This window comes from Misgurnus anguillicaudatus, chromosome 11 (assembly GCF_027580225.2).
Source record: "Misgurnus anguillicaudatus chromosome 11, ASM2758022v2, whole genome shotgun sequence".
Taxonomy (NCBI): Eukaryota; Metazoa; Chordata; class Actinopteri; order Cypriniformes; family Cobitidae; genus Misgurnus; species Misgurnus anguillicaudatus.
This window is the reverse complement of record NC_073347.2, coordinates 11,281,561-11,308,125: the sequence shown is the minus strand read 5'-3', so window position 1 is coordinate 11,308,125 and position 26,565 is coordinate 11,281,561. Positions and strand designations below refer to the sequence as shown.

The following is a 26,565-nucleotide window of genomic DNA, read 5'->3' as shown; positions in this document are numbered from 1 at the left end:
TACTACCCTTACAGTCTACAGGTCTCTTCTGACAATTCACCCTCACTCGTCTGCTTATTGGGCAGAGATCCAAGTTCACACTGGATATTTTCAGACTATAAATGTGGTTAGATGCTTTCTCGTGGTAAACATCTGATACTCTGCAAACAGCTCATGAGGTTATTGAGTACATGAAACATTCTCCTGGTTAGTTCACTGTGGGTCAAGACTACTACCATTCACTAAAACCGATGAATAAAGTTATGTAAGATATATATATATACATAACCGTTCCAAAGTTTTAAAACACTTCCTACATATTTTAGAATAATAATAAACTCGTCAATACTATGGCTATACATAAATGTAATATGGGAATTAATTTGTGAACAAAAAAATCTAATGTTATATTTTAGCATCTTCAAATAGTCACCCTTTGACTAGAATTTTGTCAAGCAGCTTGTTGAGGTCTCACCTAGTACTGAACAGTATATGGAGTTTTGGTAATATTTTCGTATTTTCCCCTGTGGGATTCAGGATGAGACAATGGCCCTCATTTATCATTCTTGCGTAGAAACGGGCGTATATGTTGGCGTAAGATTATGCGTACACTCCTCTCACCGCCTGATTTATGAAACTGTGCGTACCGTTGATATTCAGGTGTACGCAATATCTGCCCTTCATAAATGCCGCGGCTGAAAACGATCGTCATTAGAATAACACGCCCATATAAATGCAAGTCTCCACCTCCCCCACGCCCTCATTTTACGACATTGACACATGGAGGACGGCAAAGAAGACAAACCGGGGAAGTGGAAAGAAACAAAATTGTTTTATTTGGGAGTTTAAAGAGCGGGATTAAAGACACATTAATAATTGCATGACATTTTGTAATATTTGTATTATTATTTTTATTATTAATGACGCTTAATTGATATTTAGAATAATAATTATTTATTATTATTATTATTATTTACTGTTGCCTACATCTAAATTATATGTCTGCTTAATGGTTCGGTTAAGTTTTTTAAAAATAATATTTTAAAATGATGTAGTAACTTTTATAGTGTGTTTTTCTGTATTTACATACAGTTGTTTGTTAGCTAAGATCCAGTTTCATACGGAGCTCCGGATATAATTCAAATTAACAATTTGTTTCCACGACATCCACATGTTTTACTAGGCTAATTCATAATTTGAAGTAATAATAATTGTAATAGTAATGACGAAATATTATAATAATTAATCCCAAGGAACAAACTGTTGAATATTGGGAACGAATTTTATATTTATGGCCATACTTTAGACTAAATAAGAAAAAGAAGTGTCCATAATGTAGCATAAAAGATAATGATTTTGTCCGCATGTCATCATGATCGGATTTATGGCTCCATTCAACACAAACATTTTACTTTACCTATTTATGTGTAGCTATTTATTTATCATCGAATGGTATGTAACTAGCTTACCTTTTGATGCATTATTACCATGTTTTCTTAGCACATCCTTGTGCTTTCTTGCAATGTGCCGCTTCAGATTCCAGGATGAATATTTGCTAACTTTTACAGTCTCTCCGCACTTCCTTTTAATGTTTTCTTCCTGTCCAATCTTAACTTTGATTTTTACTTTACATCAAAGGGCGTTCTGGGTTCAACGAGCGGTGCTGAGCGAGCGGACTTTTTAGAAAGGCGCTTTGATGGTAATATTACCGCACCGCTCAAGGCTCGCTCCGCTCCCCTCACATGCTTTGCCCTGAAACGTCAGGTAAAGCGCCCAGGCTCTCAACTGAAGGAATACATATGCATACAAATCAAATGCTTTGGTAAAATCTCTCAAATTAAACATTGAAGTCCATGTTGCATAAAAATAAACACTGAAGTTTGTATGTATTATGTTTTTTTTTTTACAGTGGGTCATAATATATCAAATATTTTAGTTTGTCAGTGCGTTTTGTGGTGTTAGGAAGTGTTTGCGCATTTCTGCACTAACTCAAAATGTGCGTACACCACCTCCCGAGCAGGCGTAGGATTTGAGCGTACCGTACGCCAACGTCCATATTGATAAATCTCAAAGTCACCGTGGTTTTGGGTGTACGCCAGGTGTACGCTGGAATTTTGGTGTACGCACTTTTGATAAATGAGGGCCAATATGTCTATATTTGTATGGTCTAATATGACCCTCCTTTGTACCAGTAAAGTACATCTAAGCTTTCCAACCAGCTCACATGTTGTGCAGCTGAATATTTTCAAACAGGGACAAAAAATAGTGGATAGTATGGAAAATAGTTTTTTATCATACGCTGTTTTAATAAAGGTGATTGTGACATATCATACGAGGCTTTGACATGCATGTAAACATTTATTCCACTTTGTAGAAAATAAATATATATTTATAATATATATATATATATATATATTATATATATTTAGTTCAGATATATTCTGAACTGTTATTGTCTGCTGGGCCCTTATTGGCCATATATTGTAAGTCATATATTTCAAAAACACAAACATACAACTTCAGATTAATCTTCTTTAAACTATAACAATTCAATTAAATTTTACTTTATTTATATAGCGCTTTTCACGATTGGTAATTGTTTCAAAGCAGCTTTACAATAATAGAAGCAGGGAAAAACACAGAAAAATCGACAGACAATATAAGCGGCTCTGAATACACTTTACAAGCGAGCGTATTAATAATGTATCGTATACAAGAGGGTGCTAAGTAAAGCCAATGTCGACTGACTCCCTGGGGTTTTTTAGCCAAAAAGTCCTAGGAGGGAAAAAACCCTTGGGAGATATATATATATATATATATATGTATATCGACTGTATATATCCCATAAAAATAAATTTATTTATTTATTTATATGGGATGTAAACGATATGTAAACGGATAAGGAGATTAAACGAGTTCTGTTGGTGGTCGTTGGTCAGGCATCGGCTGGGCATCACATTTAAGCACGGCCAATAGATCGGTGGTGTGTTGACCTCCACGGCAGCCGGAACTAGGTCTGTTTTTCTCAATGTCCTCGAGTTCGAGGATGAGACTGGGATACAGAAAAAAAATCCTATTAGCATAGGGGCCGTTCGCATGTGATGCAAGTGTCACACAGATTTGTGTTTTAATATAAGCTCGGTTCCAGACAGGCTAGCTATTGCGGCATTAGTATATTACCCAGACATGTTATGTGAATGCTTTGTTAAAGAAAAAAGTCTTAAGTCATAACACACACGTCCACACACATTTTTGTCATTTTATAACACTTCGCTACTGCAGTATAATGACTTTAACATCTGCAAAGAACTGGCAGGTGTTCACGCAATTCTGCTCTTTTTAATCTGCGTTTTATTTGCGATAGGCAAGATGACCTGAGGGCCAATAATGGAGTTTTTTTCCGATGGGTGTGGATAAAGAAGTGGAACTAAGGCTCTTTTTGGCCCTATCGAGATTCCTGTCACTTTAAATCTCTCCTGTTTCTACTAATGAAGTCAAGTGCCTGTCCTTTTGGCTATGACTCGCTGATTCATTACTCAGGATCCAACAAAAGTTCCGAGCACATTTAAGCCAAGCATGTTAACCCCATTGAAATGTCAGTGGATCTCAATTCAGACCGGCAAATCGTCCAATTAAAGAGGAAATAAGGCAAACCCTATTGAAACCAAATGTCCCCTTGCACTTCCTGACCACTTTAACTGTACATCACAGCTGAAAGAAGTTCATTCCTCTGAGGGTCATCCTACACCCCCTGTTTTATTCCTTTTAATTTGTTGATTCGTCTTACGAGACATGGAACCGGTGTTGTAGCATCATTTATGTAGATATGCTTGATTAAAAGTGCTCCAAAAGCTGGTTGTTGTTTCATCTACAGTACCTTCGCCAGAAAAAACATGCTGGTGTTAGTGGCTCTTTTGGATGTTTCTCAGGTTTCTAATAATAGCTGAGCTTCTTTGCTGCCAAATTTCAACTGATGGTTATCTAAATCAACCCTGTGATTCACAATTTACTACAATTGGCAGATGAAACCTTTCTTCTAACCAGGATAAAGCAGTTTACCTTTTAATATACATTCTACTTCATCCAGAGAGCAATTTGGGAGAATAATGGTAAAGTCGGGGTAATAGTTCTGGCACAGTTACAAAAGTGATCTCCTGTAAGTGCCTTACCACAACTATTCAACCTCGGGCATTTTGTCTTCTCCAAAGATTGTTTGGGAAAATAGCTCTTCACCAAGACGCATCCTGGAATGAGGACACATGATAACTTTAACCTGTTCATTCTCATTGAAACGTTCAGGGAACGCTACAATTGGCCATATGTCAAAAAATGAGGTCCTACATTGACTTGGCTAAGGATCATGTGCCCATAAGAAACGTTGTGAAACGTTTTTCCCATCTTTTTGAACGCCATACGTCTCCTTTTGTATTTTTACAAGCGTTTGCTCTGCCTTGGAGCCCACTGCACACGTGTCAGATGGTTTTTATTGACCAGTAGGTGCGAGTGTAGTCGCCAAACTCTTTTAACAGAGTCTGCTGGTGTGCCGTTCTGTGGAATAAGGTTAATACATCAGTGGCTTGAAGTGAGAATGATAAATACCTTGTGCCGTGATCTTTTTTCAAACTGTGACTGGAGTTTAACGATGCAACAAAGCGTTATGAGATCTTCGTGAATGGGTCGACTGTCAGCAGTGGGCAGATGAGAGGAGACGTATTGCTCTCTCTCTCTCTCTCTCTCTCTCTCTCTCTCTCTCAGTGAGCCGCTCAGTGAGTTGTCAGTCATATGGGGCGCGCTGGGTTCAGCACTGGTTGGGGAACATGATGGACTGTGAGCTTCTTCAGCCTTGAATTTTTTGTGGACCTTTTGGAACTTGATAGGGCCTTTGTTTTAGGTTTATTGGTTCCCTCCGGATACTGGAGGTGCATGGAGCACCATATCCCTTTTTCAAAGACGTCAACTAATCTCCTCAGCTTTCTGGAATTGCCACATAACCGTATTTTTATTTGGAGACCAAGAGAGTTTAGATTTGACAAGGTTATATGTCATGAGTTTTTCAGTGGGTTTTCCAGATTTCAGGAGGTGTGAGGAAGGCTTTGTTCATCTATAAATGACAAAAGTGAAAACATTCACTTTTTCCTCCAAAAATCTTACACCCTGAGGCAGAACCAGACTGTTGATGGTTACACTTGCAGCCAAAACATGAAACTATAAGACCACGAAACATAAAAAAACAGATTGATAGACACAAGAAATTTATTAAAATTAACTTTGGTTGATTATATAAATATAAGTATGTAATGTATAGTGCATTTTTTTCTTTTCATGCTCAAATATTTACCATCTATATGAATATCATACCCCAACACAGAGCAGTGCAGCATTTGTCAAGGTTTTCAATGTCTGAAATGCAATCCATACTTTTCTAGCGCAACATTTGTTGTTTATTCTTATCCCCCTCTCATCTTCTGTTTGGACTTTACTGTGCTATGCTTGCAGTCTGGAGGTCTGAATGCTGAAACATACATTCTTGGGCACTATGGCATGTTTACAAGGGCATTTGGAGAAATTGGCAAATGATGGTGGAGTGCTGGACGAGGAAGGGGGGTTGGGTATTTTTGCTTGGATTGGATTCATGTGGTTATTTCTGGTCCATAACGTGTTACAGATATTATCTTAAAAGGATGTCTTAGCTTGCCTGGATCATTTGAATAGCTGTGCCTAGATAATGTCTACAAATAAAATGAACAAAAGTGTTATGTTGATATGTCATTTTTGTCCAGTCAACCTTAATCATTCTTTGTGAAATAAACAAAAATAGTTAATTTCTGCAGAATTAAAAAAAAAAATGTACACGTGAACCACATCTTTTAATTTTTTTATATTTGGCAAGACACATTTTCAAAAGTCTGTCCGATACACCAAAGCATTTTTTTGGGAAAATGATACCAAGAATTATAAATCTATTTGGGTCATCATAGTTTAATATTCATGGTTCAGTACTATGAAAAGAGGCGGGGCTGGAGGCTCGGGTGTCTGTGTCAGCATGCCCCAGAAGATCTTCATTTCCTATCGCTTTCCAAGCCTCTTGTGTAAGGACGGTAACAGGTGCCTGTGATATAATGTCGCTGCTTTTATCTTCATACTGCATAAGTTAATACTACCACTAAAGCTGGCATAGCACTGCTTAAACCTTTGGAGAAAGCATTGCATGTTTCATGTGTTTAAAATTCAGGCATATGCATATCCACTGACATGCCGCTTAAACAGCATGCTCTCCTTCTCCAAACATACACTGAGTCCTGTGGGCATCATCACATGGTTTATTTTTGGCGCAGCGCTCAATGTGCCTTTGCATGAATGTATTCTGTGGAACAGGAAGTCATGGTGAGTCCAGAATGCATCAGGAATCAGAACACATGCTTTCACGTGTCTGTGTGCTTGGTTTCGGCTTTCACCCCTGGGGCTTTAAGGTCCCCTGCACTTAGTACTCAGTCTGGCGAAATGTCCGCTTAAGCTGGCAAAACAGACACAGTTTCTAACACGTTATCTGCTTGGCGTGACTGTGCTGATTTATCTTTAGCCTGACTTCTGGCTTTTTTGCTGAAACTGGCCAATCATCAATTTGTTATATAACTGCCTTTGTTGCTTAGCTTGGTAGAGTACTGTATAAGTCATGACAGGGTACGGCTTTGCTGTGGTGAAGTGGAGCTGCTATAAATTGTGACTTTAAATTGGGACTAATTGTAGGTTGTTTTCCAATCAGGACCACCTGGTTTGAAGGGAAAGAAGGGTCGTGATGGGGCTTCAGGTAGGTTTCTGTACACATGCACTGTAAGGAAAAATGGTCAAAATATGTGTCCCAGTTGTAACTGGGGCAGTACCCTTTAAAAAGGTATTATATTACATATTTTGACAATTTTTTCTGACAGTGTACCATATGCCTGTGTCTGCAAAATCCACAGACTGCTGCTGTGAATGGACTGCTATGAACTGCATAAGGTTGTCCCCCATATACAAACTGTCCCCCATAGAGATGTGTGAGCAAGTGGAGATGCCAGTCTGTTATAGAATGTACTTATAAAGAAGTCGTATCAATATAAACTCAAAGTAGTCTTATATTTTAGGTTCTTCTTACACGTTACCCTTACCTAAACTGCTTTATACCACCTATAATGCTATATAATGGGGATTCACTGAATGTTCGGCAACCAAAATTAGAAAAAATGCTTTTCGGCTAATAAAATAAAATAAAATAAAATAAAATAAAATAAAATAAAATAAAATAAAATAAAATAAAATAAAATAAAATAAAATAAAATAAAATAAAATAAAATAAAATAAAATAAAATAAAATAATAAATAAAATGCATTTTACAGAACAATAAGTTTTTTGATGACTCGTCTCGATCAAATATCAACCAGTGTTCTCCTCAAATTTTCCTTTTGGTGCATCCCTACTATATAAGAATATGTACTAGGCCCGATCTATATTTGTCTACAAAACTAATTTGAACCATATAAATGTAAACCTTTTAGGAAAATAACAATTGTTGGATTCTGTAACTGAATATAGTCAATTGTATCCAAATGTTTGACTGGCAGTGTAATTCTATATAAGGTTAATGGGATGATATATATGCCTATAGGTAAAATGATAGCATTTTTAAACTTATAAAGTAAAAGTGATTGATTTGGAATGTTTAGAGAAGCGTTCTTGCATGACCAAAAATATTTTGTATGTGTTGTTCACTCGTTTTCGACATACTTCTGCATTTCGGGTCTAAGGTAGGGCTTGCTGTCTCAGCAGTAGCTTTGATAAATGCTGGCTCTGATTTCTAACAAAATACAGGCTACTCAAACCAGGAAAAGAAAGAGTAATGACGGACCCATGGGAAAGGTTTGTCATTGGTGTGACTGCACCATTACTTAAGATTGCCACACAGTTAATGCACCAGTCGGACTCAATTTAAGCTTTTAGGAGTGATTCGCAGACGCAGTACAAATGTAGATCTTTACCTTGTCGGAGATGATGTTTGTTTTAGGTATTTCACTTTATGGAAAGTGGACATTACTTACTTTGAACAAGTGGTTTTGAACCTCAAAATGGGTCACAGGTGTGTTTTGATGGAGTCATGTAGAGCAAGAATGAAGCAATGCTTTATGCAAATAAAAAAATCATGTAGATGTGCATAGCTATAAGACTGCAAAATTTGCCAGATTAATGCTTTTAGTTTTTTTTAGCTATAGTTTCATTTAAAATAGTGGTTTGGGTAAATTCACCTGTCACTTGTTAAAGTCCCCGAAAACAGAAATTCAAGATTGACTTCTGTATTGTGACGTATTTCCGAGTAAAATGAAATATCACACAATGTAAATAGTATATGTGGCTTGTCTTTCCACATTGAATTGATTTGATATAGAAAAGTAGGCATTTCATTCATAAATGGAACTCTCAGTTGGAGTAGGCGGGGTTAACGGATGCCCCGCCCAAGTTGTCTAGCCATTGAAAAAATAATGACCCACCACACTGATAAATTGTTTATAATAAACACTGCAATATTTTATAAAAAAAATAAGATGCACGTTTTTATTTGACTGGAATTTTTAAAATGCAAACAATACCAGTTGCGATTGGAACAACTGCTTTAAATATATTAAATTTTTATAATTTTTATATATATATATATATATATATATATATATATATATATATATATATATATATATATATATATATATATATATATATAGTTTTGGGGAAAGTTACTTTTAAAAGTTATGCATTACAATATTAAGTTACTCCCAAAAAAGTAACTAATTGCGTTACTTACTTAGTTTTCATGGAAAGTAATGCTTACATTACTTTTTAGTTACTTTTTAGTTACTTTTGCGTTACTTTTTCTTGGCTGAGGCTTGATCTCTTTCAGGACTTGCAGGTGTTTTTTTTTAATTCAGTTCATTTTTTTATCTAATTAATTAAACTTGCATTACTTTTAATTTTTTTTTTTTGTAAGTTTATTGCATTGTTCCTGTCCCAAAAACAGATGCTATCATGTGATGTTGCAGTTTTAGACTCTTCTGGATAAGATGACTTGAACACAACCCTTATTTTTACATTTTTACATTTCTGGTCGGATAGTTCAATAGTACCGTAACAAATTGCTTTGATGGACTGGTTTGTTCATGCCCGGTTGTCCACACGAAACAGACAATATAAGCCCTTGAGAAGAAGTACTGGGTGATTTTATGTGATGTACTGTAAGAGGAAAAGATTTGTCATCAGCAATTTTCCTCAAGTTCTTCCTGCTCTTCCATGATAGATCTTGAGTTATTGCATTATGATCCCATTTCTGCTGTAATTGATTCTGTTTTGGGTACAAGAGGCCATAAATCCAGCTAAACTAATCCATGCGCTTATATTTGCAATGCATGCTTAACTCACTTAAATCACTATTCTTAACATATGGCTTTCAGAACAAGTTTTCCTTAATTCCGAAAAAGCTATGTTGTTTTCTAATGCTTCGATGTTGTCAACCCATGGTGTGTAACATAAGAAGACCAAACACATTACTTGGATGCAGCTAACCTCGTCAACAGACCCACATGGAATCTGAGCCCGAAATTCGAACGGCCTTCATTCACAAACTCCCTACCCCCTGTGTGTTTGTTTTTAAAATACTTGCACTATCGCTTACATTTTAACCATGTTTAAACCATGTGAAAACTGTATGCAGATTCCATCTGGGCCTATTTGTGACTAACAGTGTTAGTACAATCTTTTTCCACTATTCATTATACTAGTATTGAATCAGTATGATTAAGCATTAGCTGTGCTGGAAACAGGCAGTTTTTGTGATTGAATTGGTTGGTGTCGGATGGAGTCTCTTGATTTATTTCTTTAGGCAGTCATCCAGTGATGTGGCTAATTCTTCCATTCACTTCATAGTGGTCCTCTGTCTGGTGGGCCGCCTGTTCATCCATGTGTCAGAGACAGGCAACATTTTCCCATCGAGAGCTTTAAGTCTTATGAAAATGTAAACACTTCTGTAACTATTTGTGTATGAGAGCCCATGACGCACAAACCTGCGTGTGAGCTTTTGTCTTACATTAAGAAGAATCAAAGTGAAATGATCACTTATTGTATTCATCTGTTCAGTCCATCTTGCAAGCAAACCCACTTTGAAATCTTTTAAACTTGGGACGTCAGGTTAATTTTCTCCACTCTTGGCAAACTAGGAAACATCAGGGTTGAGTGTTTGATGTAATGTACACATGATTTAAACATTGGCCAAACAAGATGATGTTTTTGCTAAGACTAATTTCTCTCTCCCTCTTTTGTTTGTCTTGCAGGACCTCCCGTAAGTACACATGGTGCCTCTGTTGACCGGATTGTGGTAATGTGACCCAAACCTTGTGGCTTTCTGTGAATTTCTGTGTGTTTTGAGAGTGTGAATTAGTCTGCCTTGAGTCCCCTCATGTTTGAATGTCGATTACATCAACCCAGTCTCACCCCATGTCGTCAATATTTGACGACACTTGACCATTCGTCAATATGTGACGCGGAGGGTATACCTTTCGCGTCATTTTTTGACGAACTGGGGACTTCAATACTATTACGTCCGTTGCATTCTCTTCTCCTATTTTCTTACCATTTTCGCGTCGGTTTAGGGTTAGATTTACATAATGACATCCCTACCCAAACCTAACTCTAACCCCAACGCCAGGTGACAACTGTTTCTAACCCCAACGCCAGGTGACAACTGTTTAATTTCGCGAACACTGTTTAATTTTGCGTACACTGTTTAATTTTGCGTAATCTAACCCTAAACCGACGCGAAAATGGTAAGAAAATAGGAAAAGAGAATGCAACGGACGTAATAGTATTGAAGTCCCCAGTTCGTCAAAAAATGACGCGAAAGGTATACCCTCCGCGTCACATATTGACGAATGGTCAAGTGTCGTCAAATATTGACGACATGGGGTGAGACTGTGTTAATTACATCATCATTTTATTCACACGAGTGAAACTTTTACGTGTCCTTTTACAACACTATTAAACATCCACACTTGTGTCAGAGCTTGCGTTTCATGTTAAAGGCGATGTGTGTTATTTTTCCTCAGCCTTGTCAACATAGCAACATTGGCTTATTGGGGCTATTCGTTTGCCCAACTCATGGGTGATAGTGATAGTATGTGAGAAATCTGTCTAAAAACACTCATTATTTTTTCATTTGTTGACACTAGTGGCACAAAGATTACACACTTTACCTTTAAAGGATTAGTCCGTTTAAAAAAAAAAATCTAGATAATTTACATAATAAAGACATAATTATGTCTTTCTTTGTTCAGTCGTGAAGAAATTATGTTTTTTGACAAAAACATTCCAGATTTTTCTCATTTTAATGGACTTTAATGGACACCAACACTTTTGATGCAGTTAAAAATTGCAGTTTCAAAGGACTCTAAACGATCCCAAACGAGGCATAGGGGTCTTATTTAGCAAAACGATTACATTTTTTTTAAAATATGCACTTTTAAACAACTTCTCGTCTTCCTCCGGCTGTGTGACGAGCAAGCGCGACCTCACGTAATACATCATCACGTCAAGAGGTCACGGGTGACGTATCGAAACTACGCCCCAGTGTTTACAAGTGTGGAGCAAGAGGACCGTTCCGACGGTGTTGTATGTCGAAAGATACTAATTAATGTCTTTGTGTCAGTTTATTGTTTAAAATGATCCGCAAATGTGGGTTTCATGTATGTAACACGTGACCTTTCCACCTCATTACGCAATTACGTGAGGTCGCGATGGCGCATCACAGGACCGGAGGAAGAAGAGAAGTTGTGGTTTAAAAGTGCATATTTTTATTTTTTTTGCCAAAAATGACAATCTTTTCGCTAGATAAGACCCTTATGCCTCATTTGATATCATTTAGAGTCCTTTGAAACTGGAATTTTAAACTGCATTAAAACTGTTAAGTGTTGGGGTCCATTAAAGTCCATTAAAATGAGAAAAATCCTGGAATGTTTTCCTCAAAAAACATAATTTCTTCTTGACCGAACAAAGACAGACATCAACATTTTGAATGACATGGTGGTGAGTAAATTATCTAGTGTGTTTTTTTTTTTAAGAAAATTGACTAATCCTTTAAGTGGCATGATGTTATCCTGGACATTGTTGTTTTAACCCTGTTACTTTTAAAACTCATAGGTAACATTCTGCTTTTTGGGCAACTGGATGTATATTTTTTTCTAAAATAAAGACAGCATTGGTAGACAGTGCCTGTCTTGCTCAATCTATCTTGTAAGTGGTGATGTTGATGAATTAGACTACAGAGGACAAGGGGGAGAAATAAAGAGCACAGATAGGCGAGAAATATAAAATTAGGTGCGGTTGGACAGCTGTCTCCCGCAGTATAAGGGATATGTCAGGTGATTAATGAAACAACTGCGGACACCGACAAGCACTGTCCCTAGGAAGAAGAAATCACATACGTTTCTTCTAGAAAGTGAGATCAAATGCAGACTTTGGCTAAAGTCTCGTACCTCTTAGGTATTATTCCTGAGAAAAAGAAATGAGCAAGTGTCTCCTTCAGAAGGGACCACAACAATGTCTCAAATTATGCTATAAAACCGAAAGTCCAGCTGAGAAATTAAGTCCCTTGAGCTATGAAAGAGCAACCATTGAAAGTAATCCTATTCTAGAGCCAAAAATATGCTTGTACATGCACACTTTATAAAATTTGTAAATTACAAAGAACTTAAATAGCAGTTAAGTATACTGTCAAGTGTCAAACACTGCAACCAGTTTGTTTATTAACTTAATCAGTTTTTCTTAACAATTCTTAATCACATTTCTACTGCGTCAAGTACGCTTGTTAGTGAATGGTATTAATCGTGTCAATCTTAACACAGGTTTGATGATTTATTGGCAATCAGCATTAGCATGACTTTAACAGCAGTGTTTGGACTGGCAACACTGCGGCCTGATCGTTGTTCGGAGCGTATATTTGAGAACAGAGCCATTACGGTGCGGGATATCGATTATTCCAACATGCGCGTTAAGATAACACTGTTACGAATGTGATTGCTGCACTGTACAACTTCAAATTGGCCGTTTCCTGTTCGCTGAAAGCGAATACTTTGAAAAGTTTAAATGCATAATAGTCTGCGATACTTCATAGGTCACCTCACAGGAGCACAGCCCTTCGGCCTCCTTTGGAAGCACAGTTAGTGCAACCCAGCCTTTAACAATTAGTAGTGACAGGAACCGTTTCACATTGACAGAAAGCTTGCCTCTCTTTGTGTGCGTTAAAAAAGCACTACTGAACGTGCGCAACTGTCCATCTGGATGGGTAAATCACACCCAGATTTTATTTTACGTTATAAATCTAGTTCATTTTATTTTAAAATCTAGTAATTTATTTAAGGTCTCTGAGATGACCAGCTATTATTAGGAGGCTGTTTACACAAGTGTTTTTTAACTTAAACCTTAAAAATGGTGTTTATTTACAACGGCCTGATTTACTCACCCCGAAGCCGTCTTCATATGTCCATCATTTTTCAGACGAACACATTTTCAGTTTTTTTAGAAAATGTCTTATATCTTTCAGCTGCCAAACAGTAAAGTTAGGGGTCCACGTCCTTCAAGTCCAAAAAATGTGCATTTATCCTTCCCCAAAGAAATCCAAGCGGCTTCACAATGTTAAACAAAGGTCTTCTGAGGGTAATCCGCGCTGTGTTGTTGTAGAAATATCCATATTTAAAACTTTATAAATGAAAATAACTAGCTTCCGGTAGCACCGCCATCTTAGATTCTGTATTCAGGAGAGAGTATCAGCGTAGTGTACGTACTTTTCTTAGTGACGTATGACAAATTCGGACACAGAGCAGCAGCACAGAACCCTCCATAAACTGCGTACGCTCTCATCTTAAATGCGGACGCAACTAAGATGACGGCGTTATCGGAAGCTAGTTATTTTCGTTTATAAAGTTTTAAATGTGGATATTTCTACAACAAAACGGCACAGATTGATGGCCTTTGTTTATCATCGTGGAGCCGTTTGGATTTATTTTTTGAAAGATAGATGCACATTTTTTGAACTTGAAGAAAGTGGACCCCGTAACTTTACATTTGATTAACTGAAAGATCTAAAACATTTCCTAAAATAACTGAAAATGTATTTGTCTGAAAAATTATGGAGATATGCATCTCGGACGGCTTGGGGGTGAGTAAATCATGGGTTTAATATCATTTTTGGCCGAACTATCCCTTTAATCACCCAGCCAATTTTGAATGATTAAAAAAACGGTAATACATAAAATAAGTTATCAAAAAATTTGGAAAAAATAGGCAGGATTCTCTGCTCTCAAATGTCGTCGCTGAAACCACGCCCACTACCTGGCTACCGTCTCTCTCAAATGTTAAATATCGTTATAATCTGAATAGATGATCATGATTGTGTTAGGGGCAGGGCCATGCTCGGTGGCTCCAGTGCGTCATCGAACCACCATTTTAGCCCTGCCCAAATAATCCTGATCACAGAAATGTGGAAAAACTGTTTAACTCTTTCCCCGCCATTGACGAGTTATTTCGTCAATTAAAAGAAAACGCTTCCCTGACAGTGACTAGTTTTTACAGCAATCCATATTTCCACTATTATCCACTAGGTGGCGTTCTCACACAACTTGTAAAACAGTAAATCATTTACAGATCGAAAAGCAGTAAATACTCTGTCTATGTTTTGATCATTGTTCTGAATCAGGACAAAAGGACAAAAGTCCTTTACAAAGATGTATTTTTGTATTTTTAGCGTTTGTTTAAAATTTTGTATTTTTGAAGAAACCATATTTGAGTGTTGATAAAAAGAGAACAAATGAAGAAAGGATGACATTTTTTTTAAAGCAGAGGGTCTGTTCTTTCATTTGATATATTGTATGTTTATATATTTGAAGTAGAACATTTTCATGAAGGCATTAAACATTAAATCATAAAAAATGCTGCCGCTGGCTGGCACCTTTTTTTAAAACGCTGTCGGGGAAAGAGTTAATGGTGTAACTCCACAATTGAGGACTAGATAGTTCACAAAAACGCAAATTGTAAAAGTGATGACTTCATGTGCATGCATATTACATGTTCAGACATAGTGTGACATTGCCAACTACAGGCCTGGTATGCATAACACAGCATTTATTTGCTCTGAACAGTGATCATTTAGACAACTGCGCGCAAAGCTTTTCAAAACCTCAAAGAAAAAGCTTTTTTAGTTTTTAGTACATTGTTGTCATGTAAACGTACCCTTAGAGGTGTGCGCATGTCTTTTGTGTTCCCTAGAGGTGTATTAAATGAATTCAGCCTTATTTGTACTGCATGTGATCTGTAATGTGAATATCTGTTAGCCGTGCAATGCCGGCCTCTAGGGCAGCAGTCACCCCGTTTCTCTCTGGGGAGCTCTTTCATTTACACAGCAGTGCTGTGGGATAAATGAGAGCCATATGTACCCTGCTACCGTGGATCTCAAATGAAGTGTTCTTCCGGTGGGCGACCTCTGACCTCGCCAGACGCTCGTCCGGGCAGCGTGAGAAACCCGGCAGGTCTCGTTGGCCTGTTCCCACTCAGCATCTGTGCCTGCACCCTAGACCTGCTACTCATACTTCAACACATTCATGAACACGTGTCGATGCACTCACTCGTACGCACCGCACCATACACTCTCCAGATCTTTCTTGCAAGTATCAGAGAGACTACTGATCTCTCAGCAGTGTGACATACAGCTGCGACACACTTCACACCTTTACTTTTACACTTTTTACACACTTTCACCCTCACTCTACTTCCTCTTGAGCTTTCATTGTTTCCCACACACTTTAACATTAGCAGTCACCCAGTGTTGGGGCATAGATAACTACAAGTAGCGACGCTACTAACTTAACTACATTTTTCTTACTTTTAAAACAGTGTAGCTTTACAGTAGTTAAATACTTTTTCCAGCAAGTAGCGATGTAGCGCCACCAGACGCTACATTATGTTGTGCCTCCTCTGCAATGCCTTTTAGCTGCGCACTGACTGAGCGCTGCATCGTCTTTGTGACTTCTTACTACTGTAGATCGCAAACTCAAATGTTTTGTCACACGTCTTTGCAGACATTGACTGATAATTACATACAGAAAGTGCAGGAGTAAAGTCGACACATTCATACTATAATGTCCGTGATGGAGCGAGGCATGACGGCAGAATCTGAAGATATCTAAATCTGTCCAAGTTTATGTCTCTTAAAGAAACAAACAGTGAAGCTTACTTATTGTATGTCATCTGTGCAAACCAAAGATTTGTTTTTCTGCATCGAAAACTTAAAGCACATACAAGTAATAGCAATTTTAAATCAGAATGCTGAGAATGCAGCAATCGGACTCTGGTGTGCACCAAAAGCGGACCAAACAAAGCCGGTACGCTTTCAAACGAACTCTAGAGCGGTTCATTTGTGGTGAGAACACGATCCGAGATCTAACCAACCTAACTGCAAAAGAACTGCGCATTTTGGACTAAACCAGCTGCCGTAGTCAGCCCCGCAGTGCATTATCGGAAGAGGAAGTGTTTGTTGACAGAACTTTCTATTAGCAATATTAGCACAACGGACATACCTGGAGTTGCAAGGAGGTGCGGGCGGAGCCTCAGAAATTTGGTGTCTTCGCTGTTTGTAGTGCATTAAAACGTTGTTTTCAAGCCGCATCCGCGATTCATTCTGAAATTGAACAGTTTGTCTAAAGTGCTGTATACAAACTATAACAACCACGAAGACATAATTACAGCGCGCAGTCGTCTGTCCATGGTGTCTGCTGTATTTTCCTTCTTTTTGTTTAATTCCGGGGTTCCGTTGAAATTTTGCGCACGTTGAGTCTGACCAATCGAGACACAGTTTAGGAAATACATTTAAATACATGTGGCCAATGAGTGATGTGGATCGTATCACATGACAGAATTTTGGTTCGTTTCAACGGGTGCGGATCAGAGCAATCAGTGTGGTGTGAAAAGGAACCAAATCTGCTAGAAAAGTTACAATGTATCATTTTTTTGCTTTTGGTCCAGACCAAATGAACCGATCTACAGATGTGAAAACACCCTCAGATGGGTAGATTGGCTGTAACTAATTTTACTTATAAGTAGCTTGTAGCTTCTTTTACTCAGCTTATCCAAAATATGTGTTCGGAGTGTCATGTGTGTTACTCGTGTTTTCAAAATATGTGTTTGTTGCGTCATGTCAACCATGTGCATTACGTGTTTTGTCAAAATAAGTGCCTGCTGCACACGCATCAAAACCGTTTATGATAAAAGAGATGCTCACGTTCACAAAATACACACAAGACACTCCCTTTACAGTAAACTCTGATTACACATGAGATTATGTGAGTGTCTGGCAAACGCGAGCGTCTCTTTTATCATAAACCCTTTAGACTAGTCTGCAGTAGGCACTTATTTTGACAAGACACATGATGCACATTGATTCACTCAACACGCACATACTAATTATGAACCACACACATGACGGGCTACATGAATGTTGTGACGAACTTCGCATCATGCGCCCTCGAAAAAAGAAGTTACCGGCCGCCACCGATCTAACTACAGTTTCAAAGTAGCTTCCCCAAAGTCTTATATTCTAAACCCCGTATTAACAGAATCCTGGGTTATCTGTTTTACATTTCACACTGTTCATACTTAACCAGGGGTTAAGAGATAATCCTAGGTATTATAACCATACAACCAAAAACAGTTATTCTATTGCATTGTGTAGCACCTTTTTCTGTTAACAAAAAAAAATCATTACAGTCCATGTCTGCCTCTGACAACTCCCTGTTTCAATACAAAACACTGTGAAGTGATGCTCTTCAAATCATTTCACGGAGTCTAACATTTTCCTCCGTTTTCGATTGGTCTCTGGCCATTTCAAAGAGTACATGCAGAAGATAGTGCCACGGATGTTTTTGTCTGTCTGCAATAGTTTCCTCCCCTGAGCCGAGGCTTGATATATCACTTCCTTCTCCACACCGCTGGCCAAGAGGAAAGCCAACAAGCGCACACTTGTATGCACATGAAATAAGCCATCAGTACATCATCAGATAATGAAGGTGGTCTTAACTGAACAATCTTTCATTGAATGATTAAGCAGCTGCCAGGTTTTAACCATTAAGAGCAGAGCGAATGAATGGCTGCGATGAAAATTTTACACATTAAACTGATTGTTTGATTTGATTTAATCCAGAGGGATCTCCTCAATCAGCTCTTAAGTGAAGCATGAGATGGTCTGAGATCAGGATAATAGAGGACTCTGTGCCAGGACTTTCAATGCATGAAAGAGCCCCTGATTGAAGATCTTTTTTAATTCAGACCTGTGGTTTTCTTTGTTGATGGCACTTGACGCTTAATGTTACAGTGAATATATGCTAAAGTTCTCCTAATTAAAAATCAATCACGACCGAATCAGTTTTTAAAAACAAGCCATCAGATTAAAGAAACATGCCGTGTTATTGAACCAGATTTTATGGGGTCCGAAGGAAATTCTTTTGTACAAGCATTTGATGGTGTTTGCATTTCAGGAATGCTTCTTTGGTGTGTTTGCCCACTGATACCTTTAAAGCCTTGCCACAATAAAATTGACCAAAGTTCTCAATTAGATAGTTAATATTTGCATGAATTAAATCTAGTCTATTCTAAAACTGAATCCCAGTTAAATTTTATTATGGCTTGGCAGTGTGTTTCTCTCAATCAGTAATGTTGACTGGGTCTTTCTTTATTCTGTACCCATTTCTCTCACCCTTTTCTCAGGGTCCACCTGGACGAGCTGGCTTTCCGGTAACTGTCTCACTGTCTCATATTCTGTTGTCTGTCTGTCTGTCTGTCTGTCCGTAACATTTTAGATTTTGAACAAAACATCTAATGTTTAAAAGCATGTCATAAATTATGATTTTCAATTAATTTTAAGAGGAACTGAGTTTATACAATCAATTTATATAATGAATGTATATATTAACACTCTTAAAGGTATAGTTTGCCCAAAAATGGTTATTCTGTCATCATTTACTCACCCTCATGTTGTACTTTCTTTATTATGTTGAATACAAAAGAAGATTTTCTAATAAATTATGGTTTGCACACAGTTGACAGTACCCATTGACTTCTATAGTAAGAAAAACAAATACTATGGAAGTCAATGAGTAAAGTAAACTGTGTGCTTACAGTCATTTATCAGAATTGTCATTTTTGGGTGAAGTATTCCTTTAACATAGGCCAATTTGTAATGAAATCATTTAATTTTAAATAGTCAAACAATGCTAAATAGAAGCCTGGTCTCGGACTGTATAGTCCAGATACACTAAGCTAAGCTAAGCTTAGTGTTAATATATATACTGCAACATTAGCACACATTTATCATTTGATTATATTCTCTCAGGCTCTTTGCCGTCTGAATCCACTCCTCTGAATTTCTGCTGTAATTCTAATATTACTCACCCAAACTCAAACACATCTGTTTTTTATTATGGCATGTTCGAAGAAGCCCATCTTATATGTGAACTCGGGACCTGCCTGCCAATTATAACCTGCAAACCCCCATCACTCATGACAGCTGTCCTTGTGAAACTTTGCCATAAAATGTAAAAAAAAGATGGAGAAACGGAAGAGCAGATTGTATTTGAGGTTTTTTTGCTTAAATTGTTGACAGATTTTGTCGAAGTGTGAATATGATCCTGCCGAAGGTTTTGATTGATTGCATTGTCAGGAGATGAAATGAAACTTAGTATTTTCTCAGGATGAAGGGGCAGAGGTAGGGTGGCAAGTTGTTTTCAATTTTCTGCATTTCAACAAACCTGTCCATTAGACTAGTAACTCAAAAATATTGATATTGGCATGCACGCGCGCTATAGTGTAACGTAAAATGTATAATGTACATTTAAACTATTAAGGAGTACATGTGGTTTATATATTTAGTCACACCCTCATATACATGGTCATTTATGGCATCTGTGTGTTGTCAAGCGCTTCAGGGTTTATTAGAACATATAAAATATGAATACACTGTAGTTCCTAATGATTTTTTTGTTTCTTCAAGATTTAGAAACACATGCTTGTTTGGCGCATATTTAAAAAAACTTCCTATATTCTGTTAGTGGAATTAATGCAAATTATTGAATAAAAAAGACATAGACCATAAATGACTTGGTCCACAACACAAGGGTCTGGAAAAAAGCTCTACTGACTGCTTAAATTATAAACTTTGCACCTTTGAGTTCATCACCCTTGTAAAAACAGCAGAGTATTGTGTAATTCAGGATTTTAGAGACATATAAATACTTAAAACATTTACTGGAAGACCACAGTGAGATTAAGTGTCTGGTGTTTCTGTGTGTACACCAGATGGGTGTTTGAAAACTTCACACCATTAAGAACAGGAGAAAATATGTTACTCTAAGCATTGGTAAACTGTGGTCTTTAAAGGACAAGTTGGGTATTTTACACTTAAAGCCCTGTTTTCAGATTGTTTGATGAAATAGAACGGTTTTGACTGAAATTTGGACAAATGATGCTGGCCCGAGAATTTTCAGGTGTTTGTTGTTTCACCTCCCACCTCTACAATGGTTGCATAGGTGAACTGAAACAATCCTTCCTAAAATGCATTAAACTATTGTTTACAAAGCCGTGAAACTCAGCGAGTGGTCAGGGGTGTTCACTGATATACTCACACAAAAATCGCTGCAAAAGATGCTTAACCAACAGCTGTTTTACCATTCGTTGTAAACTTGTGGACCTATTTTCAAACGCCTCACACCCGTACATTCTTCTGTTGAGAGCTTGAAACACTCCAGCCCAGTTGGTGGCGATAATCCACCTTTGTCAATTGCAAGAATACAAACAATGTTCCCGGCGCGGAGTAATACTGTACCTCACAGCACATCTAATACAAGTCAATGGAGCTGGCAAAAACTACGATAAAACCTGTTGAAAAGCATCTTTTGCAGCGATTTTTTTGTGAGCATATCAGTAAATACCCCTGACCACTCGGTGAGTTTCACGTCTTTGTAAACCAAAGTTTAATACATTTTAATGCCAAATTTCAGTCAAAACAGTTCTATTTCATCATAAACAATCTGAAAACAGGGCTTTAAGTGTAAAATACCGAACTTGTCCTTTTAATGGTTGTGGGCGGGCCTGTGCAAAGTGATGTCAGTTTGCTCAGAAAACACAAACAGCTTTCCGATGAGAAAAGGAGTGGGCAGATACAGGCATACACTTTTATAATCTAAAGAACCATTTTCTTTAGAGAAACAGAAGAGCTCTTCAGATGTTAAAGGTTCTTTATGGAACTATACAGTAAAACATGCCTTGTCTATGGCATCATGAAGCACCTTTATTAAGAGTGTAGGCATTATTAGTAGTAATTCAAGTATAGTATACTGTACAGGCCATATTGTTGTAAGTAATTAATGGCATAAAGCAGTATTAAGTTTATCTCAAATCAGCACCTTGGACAGGGCCACACGCGTTTAGTCAAGCATTCCTCTTGGGACATTCAGCAGTAAATTAACTCTACTTCTAATGTAGTAACTTTGTTTTAACATACTGTAGCCATTCACAGTAAATGTCTAATAGCTTGCATGCTTCATACAATAACTGAGCACCTGAAAGTTAGCAGTCTATAAGTACATACAGTATAGTGATTTAGCAAATGTTGCATTGGCTTCTGATGAGTTATGGTGGGTTTGGCTGGCCCACGCCCTCTTTAATCAATTACGTGATATTCAAGTCAGTCTTCAGTGAGCTGTCAACACTCACATACCCTCTAACGCACTGACCTGCCACGTTAGGAATGCAAACAAAATCAGCTGTAGGAATAGACAGCTTTGCATAATAAGTTACTTTAGCATGGTACGAGTTTATGGCCTTGTTAAAAAGTGTACAATGTTTGGAAATGCAATAGATGGTGAATCCTTCTGAGGGTTATCATATCAAAATCTCAGATAACTACATTTAGATTTACCATATGTTTTGGGGAGTTTCTTCATCTTTTAGAGAGTACAGTAGGTGGGGTGTTCAAGTGGGGATATGATGGCCGATTAGGACAGGATAGAATTCGTAATTGTCCAACATGACCGTCCGCTTCCAGACTGCTGTCTTATTTAGTTACTTCATCATCTGTTGTGGTCAGCTAGGAAATATCATCTTTTTTTGCGGATATGCAATAGGGCCAGACAAAGAAATGACCTATGTTAAGTTAACCTCATGCATTATATTATTTTACACTCCAAAAGTTATTTTCAACACAGCATTGGGTCAAAAAAGGCACAAGGCCAACCCATTGGGTTGTAATTTAACCTATGCTGGGTTGTTGCAACCAAGTTGATCCATTGTTGGGTCAAATATAAACATTTTTTGTTTAATTTAACCCAATGCCTGGGTTTGTCGCTTTTAGTGTAGACTAATATAATCACTAATGAAACTTGCTGCTTGACCATCGTTGTGCACTTTATCTTCAAAAGTGCCTTTAAAGCCGAGGCAGTCTTTGGCAATGGCATGCTTGCATTAATAACATTTATTAATGTTATATGTTTAGAAATAACTAGCATTTTGTCACTTACTGGCCAGATTAATTTTAGTAGTGAAGTTAACCTTATTGTAGTGACTTCAATGTCAGATTCATTGTTCCTGACTTGTGGTTTTGCATTGACCAATAGGGAGACAAAGGATCATTGGGCATTCCTGGAAGAATGGTGAGTGATTTGAGAATATGTACAGTACTAAGCCCATGTAGTCTGAAGTGCTTCATAGTATTTGTATTATAAGTAATAGAAATCATCAATGCTCAATGGCATGTAAGTGACATCATTTTAACTTTTAGTCATACTGTATGGCAGGGTGACACTTTGGCACATCACTTAATCACAAAATTTCTTTACATTTATTAAAATGTAGAGTTTTAGCTTTTCAGTACCATTGTGATTTAAACCAGTATCTATGGCTGATACATTTTGGCCACCACTGTATAGAAAATAATTCCCACTTCATCACTGCCGTCACTTGTTACGAAAATGTCTGGCTGTATAGTATCAAATGTTTCAGCCCCATTTCAAAAACATTTTTTGTCATTATTCAAACCAAATTTGTTTTGGCTGCTGAAAATGTTTTACTTGTTTACCTTTAAATAGAAATTAGACCGCAGGAAATAACTATTTCTTATCATTTACACACTGCATACTGAGAAGCTAAAATGTGCAGCCAAACCTAGAGGAAATTCTGGATGAAATCCTCTGGCTATATATCAAACAGCCACAGAGAGACAATACATAAACACGTTTGAAATGAGAGAAACAGATCTGAAAACCTCAGACATTCACAGTCCAGTTCCAAGCTGTTGTAACTTCTAACTTTTTTGTGCATTTCAAATATTTTTGGATAAGTGTATTCTGGACCTAAATCCAAAAATACTTCTTGGTTGTTTATGTAGAAATCGTATAGATGCCCCAATGGAGGCATCTCTTTTTTAAGAAACCCCATTGTCCTTAAAGGGGACATTCCACACTCTTGACCCTTGTATAGCTGCGTACTCTAAACTGAATGCCTAATACTTTCTCCTGAAAAACAATACCTCCCTAAAAGCAGGTTAAACTCAGACTGTGAGCCCCACGCATAGCATTCCATATTTCACCCGGCGTAAAACTACATTGTGCTCCTGTAGATTCTCACAGGAAGTGCTTTTTCACCCGTCATGGCTTATCCTTCCCCTCTCAAACCTCCTCCACTGACCAATCTGTCTGTGAGAAAAGTTAGCAGCCCCCTCATCTACTATCCATTACTCCCCATAGGCCAACAGTGTAACACTTCAGTGCTTCGGTGTAGCCTTCAATATTTGTGCTGTAAAAAGACATCTTAAACCAGCTTAAGATGGTTTGATGGTCTTATTTAGTTTATGCTGGTTTGGCTGGTCATCCAGCCTGAAAAGTGAATGATAAAGGAATTGCATTGTCTTATCTAGCATGAGTTGGTTTGCTGGTCTTTCAACCTGGTCTGTTTGCTGGTTTATAGGGATTTTGATTATGGGTTATGATGGGCTGTTAGTGAGGTTGGCCAACCCAGTCTCACGGAGTTGCGAATAAATAGCACCAAGACTGAAAATCGTGCATGCGCCAAATTCCAATTTGGCGTGCATAAGATACGCCAGTCCTTCCCATTCACTTAAATGGCGCATCTTTTTTGTCGTTTTATTTATTGGTTCCTCAATTTTTTTGCTTTTTTTACCATTTTAACTTGGGTTTAAGGTTAGAACAACTTTTTATTATATAAAAATGACATCCTAACCCAAACCCCAAGTCTAACCCCAACTCCAAGCGACCGTGGCTTAAATATAGACAAAAACATGGAGAAAACCTGTATATTAAATTACCTCCTTAAGCAAATCTGAAATCTAACCCTAAACCCAAGCAAAAATGGTTTAAAAAACAGAAAAAATTGAGAAACCAATAAATAAAACGACAAAAAAGATGCACCGTTTAGGTGAATGGGAAGGACTGGCGTATCATATGCATGCCAAATTGGAATTTGGCATATATATTGCACGATTTTCACACTTTGTACGGATCTACATGAGACTGGGTAGGGTTGACACAGTAATACCTTGTACACAACAATACCCCATTGTAAAAAAGCATTCCGGTTCTTGCATCTTGTCACAAGCCTTTAAGCATGCTTAAAGATCAGCTTAAACCAGCTAAGACTAAGTTGGCTCTGATGGAAAAAAACTAGACCAGCCTAACTAGCTGAAACCAGCAAACCATCTTAGGCTGGTTTGGGCTGGCTTTACATAACAGAAATCTCACCCTAGAACTCAACAAAATCCTCATATTACCGTTCCCCTACTTGAATTCACCAATACCTCAGTGTCTCCCATTCCCATGTCACCAAACATCTCAGGCTGCTGCATGTTCTCTCTAGAACCTCTCTAACACTGGTTCCTCTCTGTCTTTTTCCTCACTGTGCATGTGACTGTGTCTGCTGTGACTGACCAGGGCATAAAGGGAAATTCGGGGGATAAGGTAAGTGCAGGATATTGGCCTGCATGTGCAGAACTAAGACTCTTTCTCACTGTGGGTGGTTGCGTTGATGTGGGTGGTGGGGGACAACCCAAGCCCATCGTACAATGTGAGCAGGTATCATGATTTATATCAGGAAGGCTTCAGGTTTTATTTTGAAAGACCTTGGGGGTCACATTCAGAAGACATTTCCCACAATGATTGGATTGCCTGTGTTTATTCTTGGTGTGATAGACCTGTAAAAAGTCCTCTAAAGTTGGAGCTCTTGAATTTAAAACTCTCAGCTTTAGACAAAAGATGTTTGGAATAGAACAGCGTATGAAACCCTATCATGTCTGGACGTTTCCGAAGACTTAGCAAAACTACCCAGAATTTTACTTTGTAATCAATATCCCAACTGTGTACTCTCTGAATGCTTCTCTATGAATTTTGCTGAATAAATTGTGCCTGTTTTCGGCATGATTTAGCTCTGTATATACTGGATTCAGTACATTGAGCTTCAAATCCTGTCGTGGCATTTGTGGTTTAAGCTGCTCTTAACCAGTCCCATTTGGCCCCAACCTTTAGTATTTCTTCAAGCCAACAGTTATGTGGGTTTCCTTCATCAAACTGGGATGATATGTAATGTCTGGGGGAGAACATGCAATGTGAGAAGAAACATGTTTTCCATCCTTCACCATAACAGAAAACTAGTGAAAATCTACTGGATGGTTACCTTCACATACCAACAAAACTGCTGTTGAGGTTATGGAGAACTTGGAAGAGAAATAAATAGTAGTGTGACCACCGGGTCGAAAAGTAGAAAACCAGACGACATATGACCTTGACACAACCCACTAGTTGGGCTAATTGGGCATATTTCCATAGACTAATTTTTACTTAGGGGTTTACTGTTATCCCCAATTTTATGTGTGGTTTTGCCTTCCAGCTAAGGGTTGGAAGATCATACATTTCAAGTGAGGAGCACTCTAGATAAGTGGACAAGTGAGCCCGCAAACTTGCAGCAGTAAGGTTCCTTAAATTCGGTTGGATTTCAGTAGCTGTGTTGGAAAGCAATGCCAAACAAAAGAGACAAGTCAATGATTGACTGATTAAACTTTGTGGGAACTTAAGACAGTTTATTCTTTTAGCAGAATGATACTTTATGAAACAAAATTAATTCTGTCAAGATTGTATCATTTCATCGTAAATCCAATTCTTAAATATCACCCTGATATGTCTTTCGGTCAGAATTTGCTCCAGCTTTGGCTGATTATATTTGGACTCTTTGTCCGATACCCATTCCTAGCTGCCAAATGCCTGTAACGCAAGCTTTTTCAAAGGGATATCTCTAGATTCTCAATTGTCATTTTGCACCGATCTCTGCAAGATTCTGCGGGTAACCATAAACCTCAGGGGCAAAGCTTGGGATTCCTTTCCTTTTCCACGACTTAAATATCAGCCATTTTAACTTTGTTTAACACCTCTCCTACTCTCCAATAACCATTGTACGTGACTCAAAAATGCTAC

At 37.8% G+C, this 26,565-nt stretch overlaps 1 protein-coding gene across 6 annotated transcripts in view; it reads left to right on the top strand.

Annotated features, from left to right (window-relative positions):
- Positions 1-26,565, top strand: part of col13a1 (collagen, type XIII, alpha 1) — a 119,075-nt gene that overhangs the window by 37,693 nt on the left and 54,817 nt on the right. For 2 of the 6 annotated variants that reach the window (XM_073873021.1, XM_055171273.2), the window contains exons 3-5: positions 18,803-18,829; positions 22,705-22,740; positions 25,033-25,059. In XM_073873021.1, the coding sequence (XP_073729122.1) occupies positions 18,803-18,829; positions 22,705-22,740; positions 25,033-25,059 (90 nt within the window). Of the gene's footprint in view, positions 1-10,329; positions 10,374-18,802; positions 18,830-22,704; positions 22,741-25,032; positions 25,060-26,565 lie in introns of all 6 variants that reach the window. The other 4 variants (XM_055171276.2, XM_055171274.2, XM_073873020.1 and 1 more) reach the window with 3 other exon arrangements.